The following is a 21,603-nucleotide window of genomic DNA, read 5'->3' on the forward strand; positions in this document are numbered from 1 at the left end:
TCTACAATTCTAGTATCCACTGAAGCATTATGTTCTGTAATCGAAAAAAAAATCATTAGTTTCAACACCTACTATGCATGCAAAGCCCCGGGCCATTGCTACATGGGATATCAAGAATACAAGAGAAAGGCCCTGACCTTAAGAAATTTAAGACCTAGTTAATACAGAGTAGCAAATGTTGTTTCTTTGTCATTCAGGTGGAGTGAGTATGACATAACCTTGCAAGGTTTCAGGGATAAATATTAGATATTTACAGAGGAGACTTTAAAATACACTGGGCAATTTAAGTGCTCTCCAGATCTTTAAAAAAAATCTTGAAAGTTGCCATAACATTCAAAATTACAAAAAAAAAATACTTTTGTCCTTGGAGGATTTTGATGAACGTTATACCTCACGTGTAGCTGCCTGAGCTATCAACAGTGCCAAGAAATTATTTTTAGCTTGAAGTATAAAAATTATGTGCAGTACTTTATTAACTTAAAGTGAACACTATCTCCCACACTATGTACTTTGATTAAAATCCATCCATTATATAAAATGCTCTTATGAAATGTGCTATCAAGACTAAACATTAACTGTAAAGATCCTGCTGCTTTAATTATACCCTGATATGCCATTCTTCAGGCAAGTGATAAGATTTTTATGGCTCATATTAAATACTAGTCTTCAGGTTCAACTTTGCAAATTATGATTTCTCCTTTTACTCTGTCAGCTAAATGTCTATGATGAGGATTTTCCCCATTAGCCTTATCACTGTTACTAGTAGGCATCACAACTCTTGATAATAACCAACTGCTTAGTTGTGCATTTTTTATGTTCATGATTGTCAACAAGTTAGTTAATTAAATAAGTCATTGGTCCATGAAACAAAAGGCTGTTTCTACTCACCCCCAGCCCCTCACTGCCCTGGTTTATTTTTTTAAGGCTGCAAGCAATTCGACTTTAGAATCTTTGATATAAAGCTCAAGAGTGCATTCAGATAAACTCAATTTTGGTGGAAAAAATTAAACATTGTTTTTTATATTAAATGAAATAGCAATATGTTCAGAAACATTTACTCTTAATTCTCAAGTCTGAAAATAAGACTCCTAAGAATGACTAAGACAAGTTTAGAAAATTTAATTATGTCAAGGTAGTCATAGATCACCCAGACTGAGTACACTAAATAATCCATAAATTTCCTAAAATTTAAAAAAAATTTCTTGTTAATGAAAAAGGAGAATGCAGCAGTAGTAAGACTTCCCAAATGACTTGATCATTTCCTTGGAAACGACTTGAAAGTTTAATAGGATGATTGAGTGGTGTCTGAAACTTACAGAGAAACATTTGACAAAACTTGCAAGCACAGCTTTCCTAACGGCATGAAAGATTCCTAAAGCTCCATGGAGTAACTATGAGTTATGACAAAAGTGGTGGGAATTGAATTAAACAGTAGAAATTACTAATATGAATAACTCCCTATACAATAATAAAACAAGTTATTTATCACCATAACACAAAAAGACCAATCCCATTAGAAATTGTATGTGATCTAGCTTAGGGTATTTGTGTGAAGGTGGGAGGATCATTTATGAGACATGTTATTCTATACCAATTCTAATTATGTAATGCACATCATATCAAGCTCATTAAGACAGTGCTGCAAAAGTTATATCTCTAGGTATAGATAGACACACAAATACACTTTTATCAAGAAGAAAGATACAGATCTGGATCTTCAATTGTTTTTAGTTAAGACGATCCCCACTCTGGAGATTTAAATGAATTGTTAAGGAGAAAACGTATACATGTCAAATATTTCTCCTCTTGCATGACACTTTCCCTTTCTCTGAACTGCTTTTATTAGCAGATAAGCATATGAAAAGCATATGAAAAGACGTTAGCAATTTTTCAGATTTCTTATTTCCATCATATGAATTTACCTTGAGTATCTTTAAAAGGTCTTTCTTATATATTAAGAATGTTTATCACAGCCATTTCTTGACTATTCAGAGGATATTTGTCTACTTTGTGAAATGTTAGCACACTTTTACCTTCTTTTTCCTTTTGCTGTACGCTTGTTTGGTTTGAATGTATTAAATTCAAAATGAGAACATTCCCAGGTCTTCTCAGATCAGGAAATCTCTGAGGCAGACCAATTTTGAGCCAGCCTCAGGGCTATGGGGTAATTCAAAGCCAAACTAGGCCCATCTTGACCTAAACTGGGTGGACCTGCTCTAGAGAAGAAATGAAAGGATGAACATGCCAGAATGGTCCCACAGGTCTGTATGGCTCTTCTTATGGGGATGAATCAGTGTCAGGTCTGATAGGATCCTGAGCTGGATTAAAATAAAGCAATATCCCTTAGTCTGCCCTAATGCAGAATTCAAGTCAAGGCCACCTCAATTTGCCCTGGGATTCCATTAAAAGTCAATTATCCTGTTCTGTCCAAGTCTACAATGAACTAGATCTTACACTGACAGACCTCAAGAGGTCTTCAAAGTGAAGACTCTCCCAAGATAATGGAGCTTCTAAGAAAAGGTCTGAATGGTGTCTAGGAATACATAACAAAGATAGACTGCATGGGTTCTGAGTTGATCATTAAACAGGCTCTGATCTAGGTTTAGGTAATCATTTCACTAGCTGGGAGATATATTACCCTAGACTTCGAACTAACTGACTTTAACCCAGTACACATGCCTTAATTATTAACTATTTGTTATATAAAGACAAACTTTTCTGATCATAATTCATTTTAATCTCATGTACCAAAATAAGCTCCAGATAGACTAAAGATTTGCTCCAAAAATAAAAATCTATAAAAATACTAGAAGAAAATGTGGATGATTTCTTAATTTAACAACACTTCCTAGGTTTAAAAGCAATGGGGGTGGGGGGGAATTCCCTGGTGGTCCAGTGGTCAGGACTCAACAACTTTCACTGCCAAGGGCCTGGATTCAATCCCTTGTCGGGGAACTTAGATTCCACAAGCTGCGTGGCGTGGCCAAAAAAATAAATAAATAAAATAAAAATAAAATAAAGGCAACGGGGGAAAGTGTCATCAAATTTTATCTTCCCTCTTGATTCTTGACTACACTGAGAAATGAAGGGCTGGACTGAGTACACCTGGAGAAGCTGGCTGTACTGTTTGTTTAGAATACTCCCACTGAAGTACTGAATCAGTTGGTTGCCTTTCTACATACTAAAAACCCTTGGGAAAAAATGGGTCTATCTGTGAGATACTTAAGAGAGAGTTTCAAGATGTCGCAGTATTCCCAGGAAGAGAAAAAAATATATCTTTGTTATATTAAGCCATTTCATTATTCATTATATTATTCACTCATGTATTAATTTCTATGCATATTTCTGTGATACTACTACTAGGGAACATATAAAATTTTTTTGATCAGAAGTGGTTAATAAATAAAATTTCATATGGTTCAACCTAGCATAATTGACTTTTCAACTTTCTGAGCCTCTTGGAATCTTCTAGAAAAAAAGATGATAAAGAACAGGACCATCTCTACCAGTGCCAGTGTACAAAATCGACAAAAAAATTGGATTTCTGAAAATTTGGTTCTTGGAATGTTAAACCACCTAAGATGCTGACACTTAGAAAGTCCTAAAGTTAATATAACTTTATGGCGATATAAGGGACTTTAAAAAAGTATTTAAAAATAAAATAAAAGTAGTTAGAAATAAGACAAACCATTCAACTATAAATGAGAATATTGTAAAAGAAACAAAACTACTTAGTGTGATTTACACTGATTTAAATTTTGCTATTATAGTGAAAAGAGGTACATGGATGCATTTACTTTCAAGGAGGATATTCAATAAATCCGTAACTCAGCCTCGCTGTGCTTTTATGGGGAGTATAATAAATTGGTCACGCAAAGCACTACCGCTTGGGAACAACAGAGAAATATTAAATAATTATTTAGAAGTAGACCTTACCTATCTGGTTTCTGCCTGAAGAATAAAATGCATTGACTACAGCTGCTCCGCTTATCCACCTATAGAAAACATAAGAACTTGTTACAAACGATACTGCATTACCTGATTTAATCTGCTCACCACAATAAAAGCATTATCACTGTTCCTAGATGAATCTTAACTTTCTGTTTGAAATATGATCAACAAATTAAAATTAGCTCACTAGGTGAGAGAGTTCATTGAAAGTATTTCCACTTCTTGAAATACAGGAATATATCCAGGTCTGCAATCTGTTTTTTAATTTGCATAAATTTTTAATGGAGGCAATTGACAGTACAAAACCCATTCTAATGTATCTCTTTGGAAACTGCAATGGATTAAAATTATATTGAAATGTGTTTAGCTCCGTGTTCCTGATACTAGGTAAACTATGCCAACAATTCTGGAGCAGTTGACAGAATATCGAAATGCAGGTTGCTAAAATTTCAGACTGTAAACTATGAATTAAATTTTTTTAAATTCATAGTTTACGAGGAGCCTTTTTGGGGACTAAGAGATCCCTTTGGCAGGTATTTAGTTTTGGGTAATGTGCCTCCTCTGATTATTGCCATTTAAAATTATTTCTTTAAAATATGGCATACCAGGTATGAGAGCAAAGGGATATTTTTGTACAATGACTGTAAAATGAAATTCAGGTGGTTCTTAAGTAGATTTGCCCGTGTATGCCATGAATTAGGCTCTATACTGAATCTAAAGATTTTATAAAATACAATTCCTGACTTTAGAAAACTCTAGTTGAGGAGATGATAAAGAGGCATAAATAACTATAATATAAGACAGAATGAGAAAAAAAACAACAACAACCCAGCCAGCGTTAAGCTAAAGGATGGTGCCAGTGTTCCAATGTCTTTCTGCTCAGATGTTATGAAGACCGCACATCAATAATCACTGTTAAACACTTTTGTGCAACAGGAGTAATATTACCATCTTAATAGACTATTACACATATCCTCATATACTCATTGAAAAATGGGTACTGCTTGACTTCAGATACCTCCTTAAATGTCAGCACACATGCATACACTTAAGACAATCATATATTATTATCTAATGGCTGCATTGTAGTTATTCCACTTTTAGGGCAACAATTAGAATGGCAATTATTATCCTACTCATGGAAGGAGTTTATAGTAATTAGTGCAATGAGGTTAAATCAGAACTGTTTCCAGACCCTGCTTTGCAAGATAAGCAATACAAGGTCAGCACCCCTAAATCAGCATTTTAGCTACAATTTCAATAACTACTGTCAGATTTCAGATGTGAGTCCTATTTTGATCTCTTAAAAATAACTCAGGGAGGGCGACATATAATAACTATCTGATAAATTCTAATTAAGCATGAATTCTGTCTCCAATAACATGACTAAGACATTCATATAAAGGATTTGGGACTTGAAAAGAAAATCCAGATAGAATCTCTGTGAATTTTTCTTTAGGAAGAAAATAACTTTGAAGATGGAGGGTGTGGGTGGGGGAATAGTTGATCAATGTGTTTCTTCTTTGGTTTGATATTGTTGTTGTAAACAGAAAACATTTTCATACAGGATGGTGTGACAGATAGCTTAGTCCTCCCTAATTTCAACACAGCTGAGTCATCAATATTTTAATTTCTTGCAGGTTGTTGATTATAAGCATATAATTTTATTTATTTTAATTAAACTCCACCTTTTCCCACATGCTTTGTGGTGACTCACAACAAAAACGTATACTTGTAATCCCAGGGGTGTTAGACTAAAATGTAGAGATCAGAAACTACATAGGACAGGTAGATTTTGTTTGTGTGACCCAAAAGATCATGAAACAAAACATTTGTATAAATAAAACTCAGGATGAGGGAAAATGATGTATTAGGACTCTGTTTATATATATTCACACAGTTATTATGACTCAAGTATGGTTCAAGGTTGTCTGGCAGGAGGGGCAAAATAGGAAATGTGCTCATACTACTCCTGAGGAGAAACGCTGTTCCTTGCAGTGACTTTAGAAAGATATTTCTGATGTGTCCTCAACATTCTGATAGTGTAGGAGAGCAAAACTTGCCACCCCCAAATGTCTATTTGGTATGAGGATTATTTTGACTTGAAAACAAATCAAGGCCCAAAAGACTCAGGAAGAGACTTTGACCTGCCTCCTAACTGCCTAAAAAATTTTTAGATAGAGGTCCTGTTCCTGGAATAGAGCCATCACCAGAGGTAAGTTCAAAGAATATGGGCCAGGTGTGGTGGGAGAAACTTGACAGAGCCCAGAGGTCAGAGTCCACTCTGTATTCCATTGTCTCAGCATGACCCAGAGAACAAGTGTTTACCAAACACTTGCTTTTCCATCTCCTTGTGAATTGCCCTCCTCCCCGTTGAAGTCTCCAGCCACTACCCCAATCTCCTTTTGTATTTAGCTGAAGATGGTACCAAAGGTGAGGGATTCAGCCATCCTGGCAAGTTACTCAGTTTTCCTGGGTCTCTCCCATATATACATGTTATTAAACTTTGTTTGACTTTTCTCCTGTTAATCTGTCTCATGTCAATTTAATTCTTAGACCAGCCAGAAGATCCTGGAAGGGTAGAGGAAAATTTCTTCCTCCCTGGTAATAGCAAATATGGCAGTAGATTTTATGCATAAACAGCTTATAATTATTAAAGTTATTAAATTTCAATTGTTATAAAAATGAATTTAACATATTTTCAGGTCTCATTTGTTCAATTATGAACTTCTGATTTAGTGATGGTATACTCTGCATGGACTTTAATGGGTAATAACAAATAATATGCAAATTGCTGGTTCTGGACTCAGGCACAATGCTAATAATGAAATACAAAAGGTCCCAATTCAAAATGCTTTTTTTTTTTTAAATTATTATATTACAGAGGGAAGGAACTAGATACAGGAAACTAATGTTTCAGATAGCAACAGATCTCAGAAGTAGGACACAGATGAATGAAGTTTATATTACCCATCTCATGTTTATTGCTTTTGTAAAAATAAATGTCACATCTTTTGTTTTAGTGATTTTTCTGCTCTTCTGTTACATTACTTTGAGGGGGGTTAAGATTGCACTTTGATTAATGTTTGTAACTTTCCAGCAGGGAGGGTTTTACATATTAAAATGTCCACTGTGAATTACACCTTCACGAAAATAGGTAGCTATTTATGACCACAGGACACTCAAATAAAATTAGAATTATGGTGGTTAGGTTCACAGAGCACTAGTGTGCAGTGTTTGCCTTTTCTTCCTTGAGATCTTTCACAGTGCGTCCTCAGACTACCCCTGGGTAATTACCCAGATTCAAAAGTACAGGGCTCTTTGTCCCTGGGAATGATCAGAACTCGAGGTACTGTGACTGGATCATTACATCTTAGTGTGATGATAACAGCTACAGACTCAATGTCTAATATTTGTGGTCAATCATGAAATATTTCACTATGTTACTATAAAAGCTAAATTAATAGGACAAAAAATATTTTTCAAAGTAAATGGTGATGTAACAAAATATGTAAGTTCTTCTGATTTGGATGCAGCCTCCAAGTTTCAGGAGAAGCTTTCATTTATGGAAAACAGACAAATCTGACCATGAATAGCAGCATAGGAAAGAGAAATTGCACAACTAAAGAGAAAACCAAGTATCCACTAACATAATGGATAGTGCAGGTTATCTGAAGATACCTTTAAAGTATGGAGGCCAGACACGAGCATCTCCTAGAGCAGGTATTGAACCTGAGAGATGGAGTAGATATCACCCTGTTCTTTGAATTCTCTTCCTGCCTCCGGTATGTGTGTAGGAGTATGGATGGGTGTGTGTGGTATAAAGTGAAGGGTGGGGAAGCAAGAAGTAAGCAAACTTTATTTAAAATTTCTGAGACATAATTTTGTCAGGTAATCTTATTCTTGTTTGGGGGCATTTACAGTAGGACACAGGCCACTATAAGCAGCATGGCCCTCGAAGCTGAACTAACAATGTAGCTGGGAAATATGAATGATATACCCTTGAGAGGGGGACCAGGTGTGTTTCTCTTCTATCTCTTATTACCCTGAAGAACCTAAGTGGTGATGAGATGAAAGAACAGAGAGATCATTTTTACTGCAGGGAAGAAAAGCAGAAGTCTACAGACTGATCCTATAGCCTTATGGATATAATAAACCCACTGGATTGCAAAGGCACCTGGAATAAAACTTCTTTTGCTCACTCATGTGCAACTTAAAAAATTTAAGCAACAAAATCATTAATGCTCCTTTCCCTGAAAGCATTCAATTTCTTAGCATCTTGTGGCCTTGAAGCAACTCCTTTGACATCAGCAGTACAATACATTGGTTTTCTCTGTCTTCCTCAAGTACTTCTGGAAAGGAGAATTCTCATTTTGTAATTGCAGTTGCCACTGTAATGCTTTACATTTATTAATATTCCCTCATCAAAACTTCAAGCTTTTCTATATATTTTCATTCACCTTTCAAACCATACGAATAAGATAGATGACACCTCCAATTTTCAGGTGTAGAAACTAAGGCACATCATAGCTCAAACTCTTTTTCCTACTTACAGATTTAGCAATACAACAGGGAAAAGGATATATAAACTAGGGAGAAAGAGGACACTCTCATCTTCCAATCAAATCCCCTACTTCTAACATGTTGATCTGCATCACACATAAAATTTCATCACAAAAATGAATGCCATTTCCTTGCCATCCTCTTCTAAAATGAAAGTGCTCATTTTTAGACTGCTTCACATTTAGGGCTGCCCCTTTCCCTAAGAAGCTTTAGGATGCTGGCCTCTATGCCACCCTGAAGTCTCATCATGACCAGATCTTAACAACAATAGCTACTGTTTAATGAACACCTAAGTTACGTGGCAAGCACATTACACAACACAATGACCCACAAGGCAAAAATAAATGCTATTATCCTCAGTTTATAAAGGAATCATTGAGGCTCAGAGGTATTATGTAGGTTGTCTAAGTTCACACAGCGAATAAATGGCAGAGGAAGAATCTTACCTCAGGACTGCGCACTCCCTCTAGCCCCCACCTCCCATCACTGCCCCGACTCCAGAGCACAAGCTCTTTCCACTGCTGCCTAAGGTACAATATTTTACCCAAAGGCAAAAGCACAGTAGGACCAAAGAGCCTATTCCACTGTTCATTGTTTTTGCATAAGAGTTGTTTACATGACTGAAGTACTCTGAGTGACTCACCTGATCCTCTGAGAGGTGAGAGCCAGGACTCCTATGCTGACATGACATTGGGAGAATCCACTTCTCTTTCAACAGAAAGCAACACAAATCACTACTCTAATTTTCTTCCTAGAAGTCATCAGTTGGTTGTGTGTGGTTCTAAGTTTGGCAGCAAGACTCCATCTTTTTAGTCTTCAATAATTCTATATGTGTGTACATGCACGCACGTGTGCCCTCATGTGGGTCACGGGCCAAATTCAGAGAAATGCCCAATTTGGAACATATATGGGCGGGTGGATTTTTTCTGTCAGAATTTTCTTTTGGTACTTGTTCTCCTGGTTAAGAAAAACCTTGCGATCTTTCAGGAAAGAATTGAAAGCTCTTACATCCTGTATAACTCTTAGCAATGATATAACGTGATGTTATAAGTCCATTGTTGTCTAGCTCATTAGACAGTGACTCCATGAAGGCAGGGGTGTTCCATGTTTTGTTCTTTTCTAAAATTTTGGTAAGAACACTCACCATGAGGTCTATCCTCTTGACACGTTTTAAGTGTACAATACATTATTGTTGACTTTAGGTACGATGCTATACCTTATTAATCTTGCTTAACTGAATTTTTATGCCTGTTGATGAACAACTCCTCATGTCCTCCTCCCCTCAGCTCCCAGTAATCATGATTCTCTCCTTTGATTTTATGAATTTGGCTATTTTAGATACCTCATATAAGTGGAATCGTGCAGTATTTATTTTTCTGTGTCTGGCTTATTTCACTTAGCATAATGTTCTTAAGTTCATCCATGTTGTTGCATACTGCAGAATCTCCTTCTTAAAGGCTGAGTAGTATTCCATTTCATATACAGACCACATTTTCTTTCACCTTTCATCTGTCGATGGAAACAAGTTGTTGCCACATCCTAGCTAACATGAATGGTGCTGCAATGAACATGGGAGTGCTAATATCTCTCTGAGATCCTGATTTCAATTCTTTTGGCTATATGCCCCGAAGTGGGATTACTGGGTCATGTGGTTCTATATCTAATTTTTTGAAGAAACTCCATATTGTTCTCCATAGCTACTGCACCCTTTTGTATTCCAACCATTTGTGCAAGGGTTCAAATTTCTCCATATCATCACCAACACTTTTTGTCTTTTTTTTTAAAAAAAACAATATGCAATCCTAACGGTAGTGATGTGATAACTCATTGGGGTTTTGATTTGCATTTTCTTGATGATTAGTGATGTTGAACATCTTTTCATATACCTGGTGGCCATTTGTATGTCTTCTTTGGAGAAATGTCTATTCAAATTCTTAGCTCATTTTTTAATTGGGTTATTAGTTTTTTTGCTATTGAATTGTAGGAGTGACGTATATTTTGGAGATTGACCCCTTACCAGATATGTGATTTGCAAATATTTCCTACCATTCCTTAGGTTGCCTTTTCATTTCTTCTGCTATGCAGAAGCTTTTAATCTCAATGTAGTCCCAACTGTGTATTTCATGTTTTGTTCTTAATAGTATCTCTAGGGCTTAGCACAGTGTTGGGAACATGATAGGCACTCAACACATATTTGGGTCTTGGCATATCAGTGGGTCCTTCCAAGCCCCAAGAGTACTGACCCTTCTCATCCTTGGGACCCTGGGAGGGTGGAGGGCACTAAGCCTAGGTGTTATGCAGGCTGTAGAGAGCCATGGAAACTGGAAGTCATGTACTATCTGGACATTGCCCTCTCAAGAGGGTTCACTGGTATAAAGTTCTAGACTTCTTTTGCAAAGTTCTCCCTGTTTAAACCTTTTAACTTTTATCTTCCCTCCCTACCTCTTCTTCCCCCTCTGAAAACAAAACCCTGCTTGGGTGCTAATTAAAATGCAGAAATGTTTTTAGTGGTAAAATGTATTTTGCTTATAACCCAAAAACATGTTGAAAAATTGCATAGTCTGTTGGCCTAATGGGAATCTAAAAGATGGAACTCTAACATTTTAATCTATTATAATATGTGTATAACATGGGCACACCAGGGCAGATACTGCCATAGGGAATTAGAGTGACTTGTCCAAGTTTAGTTTATCTGTTATTCTGTCTTTCTGGCTGAGTAGTACTTGATGAGCCGAATAATCTGTTTTGTGTATCTTCCCCATACATCTACATCATGGAGAGTCACTTGTGTCCCAAGTCTCCAGCAGTCTGTGTGCCCACCCTGGACAGGTCCTATCAACTCTCCACCTGTGTGCCCTCTCATTTACCCACATAAGTCCTCTATAACTATTCTTCTTTAAGTTCAATGATACAGAGTTAGTTACAAGATTGAGTCTAGAAACATTAGTGAAGGGTAAATATCAGAAGAGATATTTTAGAAAGAAGTGAGGTACTTCCCTAACTCCCAAGAATATGTTCTTTTTCTCTTGGGTCACTTGATGTGGAGAAGCCAGAGAGTAAAACATCCTGGCTCTTGTCAAAACTTCACAGTAAGGGCCATAAAATTTTAGTGCTGGAAAGAACCTTAGAGATGTTACGAAGTCTAAATCAACCTGCTCATGTTATAAATAAGGAAACTTCATGGCTTTTAAAAGGCCATAGATAGTAACTGGCAGAACTGAGACATGGAAAAGTGATAGTAACTCACAGCAGTGGCAAAACTATGCTGGTACCAGCCACCCTGCTATTTTTGATGGTGTTGGCCTTTCAGGAAGAACCACATAAAGCCACAGCTGTTGGGCTGCCAACCTCAGTACCAACACTCATTTCAGGGGCTTGCAAACATTCAATTAGCCCAGATTAGAAAAGACAGCAGACTTGAAGCAATGAAGAAGACAGAAATGAACCAACCATTTTGTCTGGTTTTGTTTTAAGTGAATCCTCTGTTCACCTCAATATTAATTTAAATGCAGACATGTTGTTTCCAGAGAAACAACAATTAGTAAAACAACAATTAGTTGTTTTACTAATAAGCAAAGGTTTAATTGTGGCTTAAAAAAGTGCTATCTTAGCACTTTGTTGTCTTGTAATAGCACCAACCAACCCTGCTTTCTATCAGCTTTCATTGCTGCTCACCTGCCTCTTCTACTAGATTACAGGCTGTGAGTCTTACTCATTACTTTATCCTCTTTATCCTTACTCATTACTTTACTGTGCTATATCCTTAGCACAGTGCTTTGCACACTGTAGCTGCTGGATAAAATGTTTATTGAGCTGGCTGCTGTTAATGTCAGCTTGTTTTTATTTTGATGTACAACAGCAGGAAAGAAGCAGCAATGGAATAAGTCCTCGTAGTTTACAAAATGCAACTCCACATGCTCAGTGGTCATAATTTACAAACACTGGCACTATCTGTCCCAATTATATTACAGAAAATTCTGTCCTGAGAAACTAACAAGATAATATCAAGTCTAAAAATAAGAAAAGGAATTCATTTTATTTTGTTCCCGTACACTGTTTCTTTTCAGAGGTTTACGTTTGTTCCATGGAGTCTAAGTGAATAATCATGTTACTGGCAGTAAGTCATTTTAGATATATCACTAAGTAATTTTGCCAATGGATATTACAGTCTCAATTTAACATTATTACTATTTGATAACATGATGCGTTTGAAACTCTTTACAAACTGCCATTAAGTCCCCAGAGAACATGATGTTTGAGATAATTTTGGAAACACAAGCTAGGCACTCAGAAACCACATGAGCCAAGAGCCTTTTAAATTTAAACCTTTGTCCTTTGCAGTTGCCAGGGGCTCAAATGGGCAGAAGTCCTTTTAGCCAGATGATTAACTCAGGCATATCACATGCAGACTTCCGGACCTCCTTGATGTTTTGAATTTTTAAGCAGAGAGAACAGCAGAGATCATGTTGGACATCTTCACCAACAATGATGGTGAAATGCTTGGATGTGTCAATATTTACTTTAGTGGCTGAGTTCACTTTGTAAGCATTATTACAAACTGGCAATTTTATCAATCATTCACTCCATCATCATTGAGGAGAGGTCGACGTTCTGCTCATCAATGTTCAATCTCTGGTGACACAAATACACTGTTTCTGCTTTCAACAAGGCCTACTCCAGCTAAATGTAATCAGATGTACTGGTGCTGTGACTAAAATGTGTGTAAGGGATAGCACAGGGACAAGATGAAGAGGATCATGTAAGGGGGTGCTATGAGTAAGGAGATAACGCTCAAGTTGAATCACACCATGTGCTGGTTTCTGTTAAATGAACAGGGCAGAAAGGGTGGCCCTGGTAAGGGATAAGGAGGAGGAAGAGATGCAGCGATGACTTTACAGTAATTCCTACGGGTGGAGATTTGGGGCAATGCTGTGGGGTAGGGTGACTCTAGAGGAATTCTGGAGTGCTGTTACAGGGAGGTACGCAGAGCTCGGTACACGCTTCATGAGACGGGCAAAACAAACGTATGGAAAGGTTTTCATCAGAAAATGACATGACTCAATTTGTGTCTTTAAAAGCTCTCTAAGGCAGTAGCATGGAGAGTTAGCTGAAGGATTGTGAGATGATTGATGATAAGATTAGGAAAATATTATCATCACTCTGGTGAACAATGAGAAATGTCTGAATTACGGCATGACAATGGAGATGGTTAAGATGGAGATCCACACCCCCTCATGCCTATAAAATATTTAATTAGCAGCTGGTGGATGTAAACTTTTTTTCTTTTTTGAATGGGATTTGAAGTAGGTATCACTGTAGATATCAGAGATGACAGAAAGGGATTGGTCTAGGATGATGAACCCCTGGTTTCTGTCTTGGTAGCAATAAGATAGAAGTTGGAAACTAGGGGGATCAAGGGAGAAAGATGACAAGTTTTTTCTCGAAAAGGCAAATGCTGTGTTTGTAGGGTCAATGGAACACCTGCATGGAGATGTTTCATTGACAGCTAGACATTTGGATCTGGAGCACAGCAAACAGACCTGGGCCAGATACATGTATTCAGGGGTCATAACGATAGTAGAGGATGCAAATAAGTATACAAGTTTGCCCAGTGAGAGCATGTGGAGTGAGAAAAGAAAAAGTCCTGAAGCTTACTCTTTGGTTAATTGACTGAATTTATTTAAATTAATTGCTGCCTTGAAAATTTAATGCATCATCATTTCTCTATAATACCCTACAATATAACCCTACTATAATCAATAGCTTTTCTCATCTCTGTCTCCTCTACTGTGGATATGGACACCTGTTTGTCCCGCAAGACCCTAGGAGTGAGGACTTGAGCATCTGAAAATGTAATTCTCTGAGTTAACTGCAGGTTACATGAATAAAGTAGAAGCAATAGATGTTATCTGCCTGAACATACACAGTGAGGACTTGAACTTGATGCTATATAAAAAAGGAAAGAAAACATAGTGACCTTATTGCTATTAAGCAGGTACAAATTAAGTCAAAAACTTTCACTATAAGAAAACTCAATAAAATAGGAAGAACTTTTATTATGCTGTAATCTACAGGGTACAGTCCTAATGATTTAATGCAATCACTGTCAAAAGTACTTCCAATATTTTGGAAGACAAACACTAAATTTTAAAGCTAAATTGCCAAATTAAAGATATCACCTTGTAAAAAAATTTCACAAAATTGAATATGAGCAAGTATGAGTCAACACAAAAAGGAACAAACACTAACGCAGGGGTTCTGACTTGAGAAGGGGGCGTGGGACTTAAAAAGAATACCAATACCTGGGTCCCCGCCTACAGGTATGTACATCACAATCTAGGGTGGTGTAGAGTTGGGGAATCAGTACTATTTCTTTTTTTTTTTAACTTTATTTTGTTTATTTTTTATACAGCAGTTTCTTATTAGTTATCTATTTTATACATATTAGTGTATACATGTCAATCCTAATCTCCCAATTCATCTCACCACACCCCCACCCAGCCACTTTCCCCCCTTGCTGTCCATACGTTTGTTCTCTACATCTGTGTCTCTGTTTCTGCCCCAGGTGACTCTAAAGTGCAGCCTGAGTTTTGAACCCTTGTACTCAGCATACAGGTAGAAGATAGGGAAGGAAGAAAAACTAGCCTGGTATGGCAGAGAAGACCTTATACATCATATTGCACTTGTGATTAACAGTCAGAAGCTCACAGAAAGGATCCAAAAAGTACTACTGAGCTATGCATGCTACTGAGCAAATATTCATTTAAATATTATATACAATTGTCACTTTCGATTATCTATAGTAAAGAAAAAAAAACTCAGAGAAAGTCAACACATACGATAAAAAGGAATGAAAACTGCACACCATTTTACGAAATGACTATGGAGCTGGGACTATATTAACTTCTAAAGAAAACATCACGCAATAATTCAACAACTATTTTTTAAATTATGAAGAAATCTTCTGGGGTCAGGTGGGTGCAGGTTATATTAGCTATTTTCAGAAAGAATATTCGATGATATTTCTATGTAGATATTTTACTCAGTGCTAACAACCATTAAGTGTAACTATATGTAGTTTTAAAGAAATAAAAATATTCAGACTTATAATGATTCTCAGATTATAAATTTTCCCACAGGATATTATTTTTGATGACTTTTTGTTTGTTTCTAGAGCTAGGACTGACAACTGATTATAACACAAACCATATGTGCCCATTCTCCATCTTTCTTTCCCACCTGGGACACTAAACATTGTGTGACATTTGCTGTCTCATTTTTAGCACCAGACAATATAACATTTGCTCCAGTGTAAACATAGAGGTCAGCAAAAGAAATCAATCTCTTTTTCAGGGTACCTTAAGGGCTCAAAATGTCGTACAGGGATTGAAATAAACTGGCATTTCCATATTAGGAATTTTGTCCAACCTGGACTTGGTTTACTAACAGAAGAGTCCTGTTATCAAATAGTCCTTCTGCACTTTGTACCTTTCTTGGCACATTTTCCTCCTGGTGATACAGTTTATTATAACACGTCTTTCATATCCTCTGCTGCTGTAATGTAATGTAATACAATCAAAGTTCACCTTTGATTCTCCCAGTTCCCAATGACACCTGGACTTGGTATGGCATTGTGTCAGTTACCACAAAAAGCAAACTAGTATATTTACTTTTCACTTGCTCACTCATTCATTAATTTAGTTTTAACTGAAAACCTCCTATGTGTTCAGCACTGTGCTGAATGGTCCCTTGCTCTCTAGGAGCTAAAAGCACAAGCAGTTCTAGGGATTTAAGTGCATAAACACTTATGTTGATAAATATGTTAGACACATCCATTTAACTGAAAAATGAACATTAAACTAATAGGTACTACAATGTACTAATGCCACTAGTAAGCAGAGATTAAGAGCATTTGAAAACTACAAATGAGAGTGAGTCCTGATATCTCATATTTGGCTACCACAAGGTTGACAGAAGTGTTACCTGGAGCAATCTAGGAAGGGCATGGAGCTGCAGGATGATGGACCGATAGAAAACAGGTGGGGCTGAGGGCAGGTGATAATGCCGTGTACAGTAATACAGCCTCAGAGAAGGCTTGCAGGAGCTATGGATTACTTAGGCTAAAGTGTTCTTGAGAGCCCTGTCCACAAACAAAGTAGAGGGGACAGACAATCATATGAGGAGAAACCGAAGGTAATCTAAGGACACCTTAATGAAAAAAGTTTAAATTTTGATTAAATCCCTGACTCATCTTTGGTATAGTCTTAGATGCTCTTAGAAGTACTCGATAGAAAGAGAACATGACACCTTTTAACATTATTCTAAACCAGGTTCTTTCTCTTAATCCAACAAGGTCCCTCTTCTGAATGAACATATTTTTAGAAAAAACTGAAATATACATACTCATCCTTGTCCACCTTTTCTCGAAGCTTCTTTAGCTGTTTATTTTGGCTGAACTTCAAGTTTTGGATTATGTTCTCAAAGTATTCATCTTCCCTGTAGCTCAACTATAGTGATTTAAAAGATTTGGGGAAAAATATTAAAACCGGTATCTTCAAAGTTTTTGCTAAATAACATTAAGAGATATTTTCTTACATTCTATCACTTAATAAAGTTAACAGAGAACACCAAAACTTGCCAAAGAAAAGTTAAGTTCCAACGAGCTTAGTTCTATATTACAGATCACTGCTGCGCTGGCTGAATCACTACTTCAGTCTATTCTTTTGTAATTAAACGAAACTAAATGTCAAACAAGCTTTTCTATATTGATATTAATCCTTACAGGACAGACAAGATAAAAGCATTCATATTTAGTACCTACTATGTTATAAGAACTTCATATATCACATTTTTGAATCCCCATAATAATCTTATGAAAATGGGCTGTTACCACCATTTTAAAGCTGAGGAGACTGAAGCGCAATTAAGTCACTTGCCCAAGTTAATGAGTGATGGAGCTGAGATCTGAACCCTAGGAGTCTGACTTTGAGCTTATGCTCTTAGCCAGCTAGTGAGAGGTGTAGCTGAGATTTGAACCCAAGCAATTCAGCGGTGAGACTGTGTGCTCAGCCATTAGACTCCTGCCACGAGGGCCCCGGGGACTCACATGCTACAGCCAGCTCATTTTATAAAAAGTCAAGCTTTTCTGCAAATGGAAAAAGAAAAGAGGACACTATGCCTTGCAAACTCCCGTGTTATGCTAGTAATCAACAGATTAGGAATCACTGTCATCCCCAGATCTAGGCAAGGGTCACCTTGTGACCAGGGTTTCAAGTAGTTGTGGTGACTGCAAGGTTAATGACAGGACCTTTAGCTGAGTCTGAAATCAATACTGTAGTGACTTCAATCAACTCTGTTTTCTTTTCATTGTTACATTACCAAAGGAGAATAAAATAGTTCCCCATTCTCAAATAGTAGATTTTCTTTCAAATAGAGAAGGCATGACCTGGTTTACCCAGTGGAGGAATAATTAGAAAGTGGAAGGAAAGCTGAAGATTTGACTTTCAGACATGTATAAAATGAGATAAGAAGCCTGAGTACTGCCTGTTCATCATTTAAATGTCTATGTCTTAATGCTCTTTAAAAAACACCAGATTTTTATCACTACTCTTAAAATGGAATATATGGAAAGCAAAATAACAAAACCAAATACAGACCAGCCCATGAAACAATAGGTTAAAACTAAAACAAACATAGTTCTGGCTTCAGTGTTAAAGGCTTAGTATCAATATAATAAGACCTCTGGGTGTAGGCATTTCATATAATTTCTGGCCCCCCTCATAGCTAGAAATGACATTGGCACCAGCCCCAGGCATCATCAGTGCAGTCTTTATAAAGACTTACCTCAAGGTATTCATTATTCAGTTTGTTGTCATTTGAAATAATGTCATCAGGATAGCCGATCCTTTCTTTAATTGCTAAGGCCTATGAAAATTAGAATATTGAATGTGAGCATGATTATGAACTTCCAAATGCAAACATTATAATTTGCCCTTGACAGCAGTTGAATAACCTGAGCCATACTGTTTACAAGATGACTATCTGACAACGTTTAAACAGAGATCTTTGCATTGGCTTTTTCCTGGAGTTCAAAATAAACAAAAAATAGTTCTGAAATTTAGCTTCTAATACCCTATTCTCATAGGCTACAGCTTTCCCAAGAAAACCAAACTGAAAACTGACAAGTCACTGTTCCACATGTATTGTACTTTTATGAACTTTTTCTCTGAAAGGCTTTTTTCTTCAATTTTACAGGAGGGGTAATATTTAGAACTTCCATTCTAGCAGCTTATAATTATCTTTCCACTTCACTGATTTGGCTGAGAAAACAGATGTGGGCTTACAGGTTTAATGCTAATATTCTTCCTAAATATTGGTTCCTGGAGTTTTTATGTTCTCCTTTGGTCTCCAGAGGTAGTGTACCTAACTTCCCGCAGTTAAATGAATGACATTAGTTAAACAAGTAGAAAACAGCGTTTTCCTTGTTATACCATCTCATATTTACCACTACCTTACTACTATTTCTATTTTTATTATTTTAAAATTGCTTACTTATTGTAATTATTTCATCAGTACCACTTGTTTACTATTTGCTATTCCTATTTCTATTTTTTATTTCTCTCATTTTTCTCAAAGATAGCTGACTTTTGATTTTATCCTATCACATTGCTCTTAAATAATTTAACTAATTTAATATTTTCATGGGATATTAAGCTTGCATCTCTGAATTATTTGTTTTACCATCAAATGGATGTGGTTTTGTTACAAATCTGTTTCATAAGCCTAGGATTTCCCCAGTGGATCAGACAGATGTGTCACTAAAGCAGTTTGGCCAAGCCCATTTCCTTTCCATACCATCAGCCCATAACGAATCATCTCCCTCTCAATGGCACTTTATTTGCTAGAAGGTATTTCCCCAAAAGGTGTCCTAAGGGATACAAAATCTACAGAAATAAGAGGTACTACATGAAAAGGATATATTGTCAAATATTTGGGGTAGATACTGTGACAAAAACGTTAAGCAGGCTTCTTCATTGAAAGACTACTTAGAGTTTAAAATTAAGTAATTGTAAGTGCCCAATGGGATGAATTAATTTGTCTCTTTATTCATTCAATTTGTCTTCAAGGGTATACAACAAGCCAGGTACTTTGTAAGAGGCTGAGGATACAATGCTAGGCAAAAATTTCTACCCCTGGAGAGTTTACTATAAAGGTCAATGGTAGGCAATAAAATGAATCTTAACTCTCAAGTGTGATGTATGGTGCCATAAGATCACACCCTACAGGTATAGAACCTAGTCGAGGGTGGGATCAGGGAAGCCTTCCTGCAGGAAATGTTTCCTAAACTCTTTTTGACCATGGGAATCTTTCACAGAGCTACTTGGCAGGTCCAGAGTTTCATGACACCACCTTGGGGAATGATTACCTAGAACAATTTGATTGGCTACCATCAAATAGTACCATGTTTGATAGCTAGAACATGAAAGGAGCAAATCCAGGCTGAACTTCTGAGGACCTACAGAATTATGGAAAGACAGCTATACTGGGGTGCCAAATTCTAGACCTGACCCACTCAGGGCTCTGTGATAGCTGAAAAAGATAATCCTTTCATGTGATCTAATCCTGAAAGAGAACTAGACTACAGCTTGATCCTCTTATTATAATAGATTTATGGACTCTTTCTGTGTTAGTTCGAAGAACGGTCTGTTCTTCCTGTTACCCTAACTACAGAGGAATAATCAGGCTGCATGTGAATACTGCTCATAAACCCATACAGTTTTCACTGGACATGTTCCTTTTAGGTTTATATAGTTATCAACACAATGGCATAGTAAATTTAAACCTGAGATTTCCTTAGACATCTCACTTTTATTCTAATGCAAGATACTAAGAGTCCCAATAAAAGGTGCACAATGGGGGTAAATAAGAATAGTTATAAAAAGCTCCTTCAACATCCCTCTAACTGTAGGTCACCTTATAGTACTCAATGCACTACCTTACATTTGCTTGAATAGAAATTTAGTATTTTTCTCCCTAGGTCATTTAAAAAAAAAACTAAGTAGTGCATGTTTTAAAAAAAATTTAGCTAGAAATTTACATTAAAGATTAGGGGATATTTTTAGATATTGGTGAGGTCTTTTAAATATTTTTCATAAAAGGAGGAAAAACATGAACCACTGATAATATCTTCTAATGCTTTCTTGTTCACACAAGATTTTTCTCTTGTTTTGTGAAGACTTCCTTTAAAAAAAAAAAAAGAGGAAAATTGGAGATCTTTCAAAGTTTTGAGCCAAACATGGAAAGTAGGAGCTAGTTACAAAGAGATAATAAAAGATGAAAGTCATAGAAAACAAATTCTTCATCCCTGAAAAGTGTTCCTGGACACACTGCAGCTTGAAGGAGCTTGCTTTTATTTTATGCAATCTTTGAATACTATGTTTTCCCCAAATTTCTTAAAAGTTAATCTTTTCTTATAGATTTTTCTTTGATAATTCGCCCTGCCTTTTGCTCTTTACCTTTTCTTCAGCTCTCTTTTTCGTTTCAGCATCCATCCAAGTAAGGTCATCTAAAGTCTGAATAAAAACTTCCCGGATCTGTGCAATTAAATCCTCAACCTTAAACCAAAAGAACAGAAGGCAAATTTAGGCCATGAATTAATTTTTTCTAACACAAATTTAAAAAAAAATAGAGCTATAAGCTGTCTTTATATGATTCAATGATATGTTAATAAATGTAAACTTATAAACAAACTGGTGATCTAAACAAATGGATATATGTGGGTAATTATATTTTTAAAGCAACACTGCTACTATCAACACTGATGATTAAATAGGTCTTAATGCATACATTAATAAAAATCATCTTCAGAATGTATGGTTTCCATTATCACGAAAGACGAACTAACATAAAATACTGTCATTACTATTAGTAGTTTAGTTAAGCATGAGGTAGCATTTCAATAGATTCTTTCACCATGTCTTTAAGTTCCCTTGTCTTCATTTCAGTAACAATAAAAAATAAAGTACATGTCTTACACTTCAAATAAACCCTGGTTTACTTTCTGGTTTTTAAGAAAATACTAATTCTTAG

General features: G+C 36.4%; 1 protein-coding gene across 9 annotated transcripts in view; it reads right to left on the bottom strand.

Moving 5' to 3' along the window:
* Nucleotides 1-21,603, bottom strand: part of MME (membrane metalloendopeptidase) — a 143,047-nt gene that overhangs the window by 19,916 nt on the left and 101,528 nt on the right. For all 9 annotated transcript variants that reach the window (XM_079922164.1, XM_079922163.1, XM_079922162.1 and 6 more), the window contains 4 exons: nt 21,030-21,128; nt 18,358-18,438; nt 16,918-17,021; nt 3,937-3,995 (listed from right to left, as the gene is read on the bottom strand). In XM_079922164.1, the coding sequence (XP_079778290.1) occupies nt 3,937-3,995; nt 16,918-17,021; nt 18,358-18,438; nt 21,030-21,128 (343 nt within the window). The remainder of the gene's footprint in view (nt 1-3,936; nt 3,996-16,917; nt 17,022-18,357; nt 18,439-21,029; nt 21,129-21,603) is intronic.

Source organism: Stenella coeruleoalba (assembly GCF_951394435.1).
Source record: "Stenella coeruleoalba genome assembly, chromosome: 5".
Classification (NCBI taxonomy): Eukaryota; Metazoa; Chordata; class Mammalia; order Artiodactyla; family Delphinidae; genus Stenella; species Stenella coeruleoalba.